This window comes from Phaethon lepturus, unplaced genomic scaffold, assembly GCF_000687285.1.
Source record: "Phaethon lepturus isolate BGI_N335 unplaced genomic scaffold, ASM68728v1 scaffold53294, whole genome shotgun sequence".
Lineage (NCBI taxonomy): Eukaryota > Metazoa > Chordata > Aves > Phaethontiformes > Phaethontidae > Phaethon > Phaethon lepturus.
In genome coordinates this window covers 7872-18143 of record NW_010535088.1, presented here as the reverse complement: position 1 = coordinate 18143, position 10272 = coordinate 7872, and the positions used below count along the sequence as shown (strand labels likewise).

Sequence of the window (10272 nt, the reverse complement as noted above, 5' to 3'; positions counted from 1 at the left end):
TCCTGTTTGGTGCCCATGCTGCGTGCACTGGGGTAGATGCACCTGAGCTGGACTATCGATTTCGACTCTGGCACACCACCCCTAGGCTCAACTCTAGTGAGCCTGGTTTTATCCCCTGCCCCCTCCAAATCTAGTTTAAAGCCCTCTCGATGAGGCCTGCCAGCTCATGAGCAAGGATCCTTTTGCCCCTTGGCGTCAGTTGCACTCCATCTGCTGCCAGGAGGCAAGGTGCCGCGTAAACCGCCCCGTGGTCAAAAAACCCAAAATTCTGACGACGGCACCAGCCCCTGAGCCATGTGCTGATCAGGTGTGCTTTCCTGTTCCTTTCAGCGTTCTTCCCTGTCACTGAAGGGAGCATCTTTGGGAGCTCGTGTGGATTAGACAAATTTAAAGCTAAGAAGACCTAGCAGGGTAGTAAGTTCAAATTCCTCCTACTTAAGAGCTCTTGAGAGTCCATTTGCAGTGGGAAAAGTTTATGCAAAAGCAAAGGATGATGCTAAAGCCCTTATGCAAAAACAAAGGGGAAAAAGCTTTCCTCCTCTGCTACCAGGTAACGTAACGTATTTTATTCCGACAAGGAAACTTACTATTTTCTCCAACATAAAAACAGGTTTAAACCAATTTACAGTTCTTCACCATCCTACCTGCAGTGCTACATGAAAGCAAACAGAAGCAGCCTGCTGTATGTTTCTTTAGAGCTGACTTGATCACACGCTGCTGCAGGTGACGGGCTCCTGCCTAGCATCATTGCACTCTGAAGAAACTGTTTTTATCAGTCAGGCTTTCAGATGGTCATTTATATTCATTGGACACCTCTCAGTATTACAGGGGCGCATGTACCCTCTCTGCATCAGTACAGTTGAGGTAGTGGGAGGTATTTAGGCATTATTCATGATGGTTTTATTACTTACAATTAGAGCTTTTGGGCCAGATCTTCAGCTGGCATAAACTCAGCACAGCTCTATTTAAGTTGAAGGAATCATGCCAATTTACACCAAATTATGATCTGTATTGAAGGTCTCTAAGGATTATCTACTTGATATATCAGTTATTTTATCTAATTAAACTAGTTGAGAGTGTTTCTTGGTAAATTATGAGCCATCTATGACATTTATTCATTGAAGAGCTCAGTTAAGCAATACTGATATTGTCTTTCTCTCCTTCCCATTTTTTATTGAATATATCCCATCACATCATTGGAGCTACATTATCATAGCCTCCCATACAAAGTTTGCATGGGAAAATACTTTTTGCTGAGTACTCTTTAATGTTCATTTTTGTGTTTCTTGCACACCGAAAGCTATCGTGGCTTGGAAGAAAATTTTAGGGAAGAAGTGAAGCATGGTGGATAAGCTCTTTTGCATCCTTATTTCATAATTATTGTGTAGCTACGAAGCTACACAATAATTTGATGACAAGCTCATATTTTACAGCTGTAAAATCCTGACTATCATGTTGCCCCAAAAAACTTTTTCTGCTCAGTTTTGCCTTTCCTAGACCTCTCATTTTGTAACCATTTGTTTTATTAATACACACAGCACTGTTGGGTGCAATATCCTTGTTTTGTATTCCAAAGGGTAAAGTACTATGACCATGAAACTTGGTATTAATTTTTACTGGCAGAGGGGCTAGAGTTTTGCTAAAATCTCAACAGTACAGCGCTGAAGTTGTTCTGTAACACCTTTAACAGCTTTGTTACATAATTTGCTCTGTTAGCCTCACAGGCACAGAATCCCTATTAAAAGAATATTTTGTATATATTTGCAGGGATGAAGTAATCAGGAAAACAACAACATTTTTCTCACCGTGACTCACAACTGCATTATGATGCACCAGAGTTCATTTCCATTAACACAAGGAAAAGATTCATCTCTCTTACCTTTTATTTCTGTCTTCTATCTGCAAGATATAGACCATGTCATCGGTAGTGTGAAGCTTGGAACTGCTATCTCCCCATTTCAGCTTCAGGCTCTGAGGACCTGCTGCAGCACACTCTAACCGAGGAGGTAAGGGTGGTAATGGCCTGGTTTTTGCTTTAATAAAGTGGCTAAATGGTCCAGCTCCAATTTCATTGACAGCTTGGATCCTGATCCTAAAACGAACAACAAAAAGGTAAATGTTAAATAAAGTGCTTTATGTAAGTGGTATAAAAAAAAGTCTCAAGAAGCAAAACAGCCTTCTGGACCTGACTGCTCTGTCACTAACAGAGCGCCTGCTCCCAGCTACCAGCGCTTTCCTTTGGCAAAACGAAAGGCTCTGTAAACATAACAAGTATTATCATCCTGTTTATACTGTAAGAGCCGCAGTGAAGACACCAAGAAACGCAGTAAGGCAGAGGGGGCAAGATTTGGGTAAGCAATCTCGAAACCTGATGGCAGTCCCTTTAACCACATGAACAAGGGACAGCGGCACAAACAGAACTGCAACCTGGAAAACATGAAGTGTGTAACTATGAATAAATGAAATGCAGAAGTGTGTTGTGGTTGTCTAACAAAGGTCATGGAGTAATTCGGGTGAAATCATTAAGTGAAAGCATCGGTGTCACTGCCAGGAAACCCTTCTCCACGTTGGAAAGCATCTCTGAAGACCAAAGAACAGTATTATTTCAGTGTGTGCAGTGTCTTGCAAAACACAATATTTAAGTACGTGAAACTCTACTGTGAAGAGAGGTTAAATCGAGATTTAACAGAGAAGGTTAAATCCACAAACCTTCTACATGTCTTACACAAACTGTGGAAATATTAACTGTCAGTGAACTATCTATTAGATCAAATAAAAGTTGGACTCAAGTCACTCTCAAGATGCACAAAAGCTCTCAAGCCATTTGAATCGCATTAAGGACATTCAGAAGAAGCAATAAGCAGACCACCTACCTAGTCACATAAATTTTCATTTGGAAATATTCTTAAGACTGAGCCAGTCTTCTAAATTCTGTTTCTTTCTTAAGATAATGACTCCTAGCTTCTACTTGGTCACTCTCTTATCTGTCTGAGCCTTAGTTTAATAATTTGCACCATGAGAACCTGCTTATAGGCGTGAGTGAAGAGTAGTAGTCTTTTACCATAGTAACGTCAACAACATCATAACAGAAATGTGAAATATACATTTCGAAAGAGCTTTGAGGACTGTGTAAATAGAAATATTGGTACAGACGAGCCTGAAAGGTTTCAGAAGTTTGCTAAATCAAAGTGAAGACAAAACAAGATGGGCAAACTAATTAGTTTTTTTAGATAGTGCAGCCTAGTTTAGATAGCTGGACAGATGCCATTTACTTTGGAAATCCTGTGCACAGCAGCCTAGTATTTTCCCATGGGAAAAGACTCTCTACTGCTGCTTCTCAAAATATGAGCCACCAAGAAGCCAGAAGTCCCTGGGGAAGGTGGTAGGGGGAGAAGGGAGAAGAGTAGAAACTGGTACACCCCTACGACTGCCTGCTTCAGAGAAAGCAGAAAATGAATAGAACTGCCTTTGGTTGGCATAGCTACTTACTTTAATTGAAGTGCACAAAGTGATGTAAGTTCATATAAACAACATATGAAAAATTGCTTTGCTTTGAACAGCAACTATTTAGCTCTACCATTAGAAAAAGATTAGGCAGAGTTAAAGGAATAGGGAAAAATCCTCTAGAGAACAATATTCCCCATTAAAAAAAACAACACCGTATTTTCTGCAATTTCAAGAACAAAAAGTTAAGTGATTAATAAACATATTGCAAAATAGTAGAGCCTTATCTACCGATTAGGCAGCTAAAGTAATTGCACACTGTAAGAATGCGCTGTGTTTACACAGTCATGTGTAAATGTGTGGTTAAACCTTTGCTTATTGACCTAGCCATTAACAAGGGTAAAGTATTGCTTGGCATGGAGCTGCATTTTCCTTTTCACCCTCCTTTTCGTTTCAGGAAATGCATCCTGACCACCTTACAATGCTATACAACGGTGATTTCACTCTCTTCCTCCCAAAGAGTGGATGGTATGAAGAAAGATCTGCTCTTCCAACTGCTGCATACAAGCATTTGACATAAAAAGAACCAAAGGCTTTTCTAGTATCTTAAGACATGTAATTAATATAGACATCGATCTTATTTCATGTTACTGGTTTGCTTCAGATTGAAGAGTCATTACATTAATATTTAATGGCCTTTCCAGTAAAAAAAACGACAGCCGTAAAAACTGCCTGAATTTTCACTGGATTCTGGCAAGTTATTATCCATCATTCTTGGAAACATCCCAGATCAGGTTGGACGGGGCTCTGCGCAACCTGCTCCAGCTGAAGATGTCCCCGCTCATGGCAGGTGGGTTGGACTAGATGACCTTTAAAGGTCCCTTCCAACCCAAACTATTCTATGATTCTATGAACAGTAGCAGCTACATTACAAAATGCTACTACTGTTTTGTAGACTGACCACAGCAACACGTTCTAGCCTTTTTTTTGGTTTTATTTTGTATTATCCAAAGTCCCAGTAACAACAAAGCCTCGCCTGTCCTCAAGCATCGTAACTAACTCACGTCCAAATGGCAGCTACCACACTTGAAAACAAGCAGAGATTGAAACAAATCTCTCTCAAATACCATTGCATTTCTTAAGCAGAAGCCCATAGACATGTTTTGTAGATATGTGCATAAACATACAGCTGCATTTACTTCTCTTCCCTTTGCCAGCTATTTGCACAAGGTAAAAACGTGTCTCTTCCTCTTCCCTCATTTGCTGTTGCTTTCATTGCTGCACAGCGTTCTTGCTCCCAACCTTCTGACACACACAAATACGCACACGTCCCCTCAGCACTTCTGACTTTGGAGCACAGTAAGACTGATGGAAACTCTTAAGCCTTAAAACACAGACAGGCACCTTTCCAGATCAGTGATGATACTGGGAAAGCAAGAACTGATTTATTTGACTCAATATAGCCGGATGTGGCTACCCTTTTCCTGCTGATTACATCACCATAAAACTCTCTGTAAATTACTACCGTCATTCCCAGATCCTGAGCTGTCAGATGCGCACAAACAACTGGTTTTGGTTTTCTGTGCACATGGCAGCGCAACCCAGACCCAGCTCTCACCTCCCTCTGAACCACAGCAGCGCCTCCTCAATGGATGTTAAGCCTTGGAAACGTCCACAGGGAAGGGGAGAAGGAAGAAGGGAAAAAGAACAGGGGAAAGGAGGACCATCGGGAGGAGGAGAGCGAGCACATGGTGGTGGGAGAACACCTTTGCTCCAGCTCAGGTGCTTTCTCATGTTCCTGGCCCAGCCTGCGACAGTCTGAGCTCCTCCAGCTGGGTGGCACAGCCACAGTGGATAAAATAACTTCCACAATTAAGTGGAAACCAATTATTGCTTACGGAACTGATAATGGAAAAATCAGTTCTTTATTTTTGTGTGAAAGCAGCATACAAACATGTAGAAATAATGTAGAAAGAATATACGGACATGAAAGAAAGAATAGAAAGAATATACAGACATGCAGACATAGAAAGAATATACAGACGTAGAAATAACTTGCAAATAAACCCACTTGCTGAATTCCTTTCAACTTTTTCACTAAATGTTTTCTACGTTAAAATAACCCAAACACCGTTTTGGAAAGGTGGTTTTAAAACCTGACAAACAAAATTTGTAAGTAAGTTTTTTGAAAATGTGAAGACTATTTTTAGGGATAGTACCTAATTCGGCAGACCCTGGACCAATAATATTTGTATTAATTCTCACATTTTCCCACTGCATCTTTTAAACATTTAGAAAAAAGTAAATCAGACTAGACAAATTTAGAAACCATGAAAAGATCTTTGACAGACCATTCTATCTTTCAAGCTTCTTGACCCAGGAAAATAAACATACTAAACAGGATGCTATTTTCAGATTGGTCACAAAATCCTTTGTATAGTATTCCAACAAACTAAAAAATTACTTTTGAATTAATCTGAGAGTCTGACATGAGAAGAGTTTGATTCGCTAGTTCCCATAAGTGGAATGCCACCAGTTGCAATACACGTGCCTGTGGAGACCTGTGGGAGTTAAGATGCTACGGACTTCAGAAGGGAGGAGAAGCAGCATACTCTACCCTCAGCAGAAGCCTAACGTGATGGATAGTAACCATACACAGCTCCCAGGACAAGCCAGTCCCACTGATCCCCACTCAGACTCCACTCTTCTGGGCCTGGAACAAGAGTTAGTTTTACACTCTGAAGCATAAATTTTGTTTTTTAACTCACTTAAGCATTGCTAACTTGAGCATCCACGTGCATTCTTCCGTCTTCGTCTTGGAAGATCTTTTCCTCGATACAGTTTAGAAATGTAAAATGCCTAGGATTTTTATTCAAAGCCAATTTAAAATTAAGTGCTGCTATTAAAATTTAATAAGGCTACTAGGTATTTCTGTAAACTATGTAACTTCAGAAGAAAATAAGCATTCCTAAAAATTGGAAGTTGTTTTGCAGTGATGTATCTCAACAGCACAGCACAATTAACTACGGAAAGCATTGAGCAAAGCTTGGGAACAGAGTGGTATTTCTATTACTGTCAAATATTTAGTTATCGTGGAATATTTATTAACTCACTTCTAGTTACATTAGTTCACAAAAAAACAGTCCAAGTATTATTATCCTATAATCAGAGCTCCACGGCTATGTCAATAAAACGGAAAGACTGCAGAACTCTCAGACATATTTCTGCAGCTGCTCACCAGCAACGAAGCTTAGCGAGTGCTTTTGCGAGGCATCTGCTTTTTGCAACAGGAGTGCTGCTCTGTGTCTGACACCGGAGAAGTCCTCTTGAAATCAGCCCTAGGCTGGCCATGAGCAGCACGGCAGAGGAACGCCCCAGTTCCTCCTGCCTTGAATGTATTTTGGGATGCAAATCCTTCTTGTGGCACGCTGGCTGGATTTGCTGAGACACAGAAACCAAACTTGTCAGCTTTGAGCCTGCCTCTGAAAAAAGCCCGGAGTTTGCTCGCTGTGTACCTGAGATGCTCATGTATGGCCATTCTCACACAGAAGCTGAAGCAGCAGAGCAATGCCAGACCTAAGCTAACAATTCCAACGGGGTGGACACACATAGACACGTCATTAGAATCACACTGCTATGCAAAACAATGTTTCCTTCCATTTTGGGTTCCCACAAATAAAAACATTGACAGTGAAATTCCACTGCAACTAAAACATATAAACCCTTTGCTGATTTACATCAAATTCTGCTGAAGCTTTGTCATGAGACAAAGTTCTGAGTCTCAAACCCAGTAGTGTTTGGCTTGTTTAGTCTAGGAAAAACAAGGCCTGGAAGAAAACACGTTCATTGCTTTTAAACACAGCAGGGAATAAACACTTGAGAGAGAGAAGAGCTAGTTGAGTTAAACAAAGCTGACATGAAAAGAAAAACCATTGGTGAACAAATTTAGAGAATGAGATCAGTGATGTTTGAAAACACTCTTCTGATTAAAACCGGGAGGGTGGGCGTTGGTCTCTTCTCCCAAGTAACCAGCAATAGAACGAAAGGAAACAGGCTCAAGTTGCACCAGGGGATGTTTAGACTGGACATCAGGAGAAATTTCTTTACTGAGAGAGCGGTCAAGCATTGGAACAGGCTGCCCAGGGAGGTGGTGGAGTCACCACCATTGGAAGTATTCAAAAAATGTGTAGACGTGGCACTTCAGGACACGGGTTAGCGGGCATGGTGGTGTTGGGTTGACGGTTGGACTTGATGGTCTTAAAGGTCTTTTCCAACCTTAATGATTCTGTGATTGTGTGTGATTCTGTGAAAACCCACCACCTTTTAGCATAGAGCTTGATAAACGTATTTCTTGTGGATATATTTATCGGGGCACAGACACTCCCTGATGAAAGACAGGTGTCAAGACAGGCTTGAAGAAGAAATCAATTAAATAATTCACAATCGATAGGAAAAGCACTTTGGCCTGTCTATTTTTATTAGTAGAAAAATACTTCAAACTATAGATGAAGTTGCTTTTGCAACTCAGCTGCAGTTACTTGTCTTCCCTGAGATGCAAGATTTGGGGGTTTCTTTCTCTTGTTTTATTAAAAAGCTTTCATATATTACTACTTCTGATTAGTCATCCACTGGTTTGTGCTCTTCACAGTAATTTTTTTTTTTTGGTAGGAACTTAGTCTTACAATATGTGGAACAGTTGCAGCTAATACTTGTGCTTTAGCCTTTGCATCTGAATCAGAGACAAGCAGACTCCCTGACTGAAAATATGTCATTTAATATGGTGCCTTTACAAAAGTAACAAAAGAAGAATGCAAAAAAAAATTAATCCAGTATGATCTTACTATAACAACACTTTTCATGGCAGCAGGAGTAACAGCTTCATGGACAAGACTGCAGCATGACTGTAAAAAACAGTAACGTCCTGCTCATCCTTTCATTCCATATCTCCATTCCCAGGCTTTGAAGACAAGGACATTTCCCTAAAGGTAGCTGTAGGCAACCAAGAACCAGCCAAAAAAGAGACTGAAGAAGGAAGACTTCAGTGAAGAATTTAGATGGTCCGTTGTGGTTGTCTTGACTGTATTGCTGAAAGCTCTCATTACGCTTCAGCTGTTTTGACTTTTGATTGAACATATGAGGAGAAACCAGGGAGTACAAGACTGCCCAAAGATGATGCAGACAGCAGGGTAGCCAGTCAGTTGACAAACTCTTCAACTTCTCATTAGTTTTATTAGCTTTTTGATTAGTCTTTAATCAGTTTGGTTCCCTGGTCTGTCTTAGAGTAAGATCACATAAGCACCAGTGCTGATGCAAGGCACAGCAAGACTGAAGACTGAGAAACATGGAAGAACATGGAGATGAAGGGAGGTCAGAGGCATGACAACAGCAACCTGAATTGGCTCAAACCCTTGTGCAGTTTTACTCACGTGCAGTATTTTCACAAATACCTTAAACTAGCTTAGAACCTTCCTCTCTACCCACCTACAAGGGAAAAAATATGGCTAGTTTTCAATAAGGCCAGTTTTCCCAGTCTGGAATGGTGCGATAGCACTTTGCGGGGACAACACAAGGAGGGAAGAAGAGGCTTCCTTTGACAGCAGTGCTAGCTTAAATTGACCACAAAACTAGGATTTTAAGTAAACACAGCAGAAGACAAGAAAAAGCTTATACTGCATTACTGTCTTTGCCAAAAAGGATCACAGCGTTACAAGCCACTGAAGAACATGGATTTATACAAGTGATCTGGAATGAGGGGGTTCTGAATCACCAAATTCTTATTTCACCTTCTTTTTTCAGATTGCCACAGGGATATATATATATATATATTATTTTAAATAAATCTACATCTTTATTTTTTATTACATGGTTTTAAAACTTACACATTCTAGCCAAAGATCAGGAACCACTGTAGTAGGCACTGCAAGCAATGTATGTTCCTCACTTTAAATAACTTCTGGTATATGTATTTGTATACTTGCTACAAGAAGTTCTCTTTGTTGGGAACATGATAAAATTTGAGAAATGAACTTTTCATTTAAACTCTACAAGACCTGTAGGATTGTGACTTTGAATACAAAAATATTACAGAAGGTCTGTGCCATGTCTGATTTTACAACTGTGCAATCAGATTTCAGTTTTTATTAGAACAGTACTTAAAATAGAATTTCTTTTGTCACATCTTCTGCTGTATTGCTGTTCATTGCCTGCATGGAACCCTTTTTTTTTTTTTTTTTCCAATTAGCAGTTAGGGAAAAAAAAAAAATCAGCCTGAACATTAAAATAATAGTAAAATTTTGGCAATGTCACTTAGAAATTTAGACATTGAAGCAATACAAAGAAAGAGTTTTTAAATTCATTTTATCTTTTAATTAATCTCCATATGTTAGAAATGAAAAATAGCTGTAGCTATATAAATAAAAGTTCATTGTGTGCAAATTGCTATCCCCTCACAGGGATCAATACAGTTAATAATAAAACCCCCTGGAACAGTACTGCTAAGTATCTGAGAAAACATGATATGTTGCACTGTAATTTTAGTTATTTCCCATTTTTGTAATTTATTTACCTACCAGTGTAACCTTACCTTAGCAGAGCAACTTAAAAAGGAGAGATCAGAGAGAGTGCAAGGACAGGATAAAGAGGAAAAAGGGAAGGAGAAAACAATATTTGAACATCAACTATTGCAATTCATTCCAAAAAGGGATTATTGCAGATTTCTATGCTCCCTAGGTCAGTTATTTCAGTCTTTTTTTGTGGTTTTTGTCTGTGTGTTTTTGGTTGAGTTTTTTTTTGGGGGGGGGGGGGGGGGGGGGGGGGCGGGGGGGTTTG

General features: G+C 39.9%; 1 protein-coding gene across 1 annotated transcript in view; it reads right to left on the bottom strand.

Moving 5' to 3' along the window:
• Positions 1-1879: 1879 nt before the first annotated feature.
• The window catches only part of LOC104619710 (fibronectin type III domain-containing protein 3B-like), a gene marked incomplete at both ends in the record, with an annotated part of 15564 nt that continues 7171 nt past the window's right edge, over positions 1880-10272 (bottom strand). The window contains one exon of the mRNA XM_010285687.1: positions 1880-2092. Within this exon, the coding sequence (XP_010283989.1) occupies positions 1880-2092 (213 nt within the window). The remainder of the gene's footprint in view (positions 2093-10272) is intronic.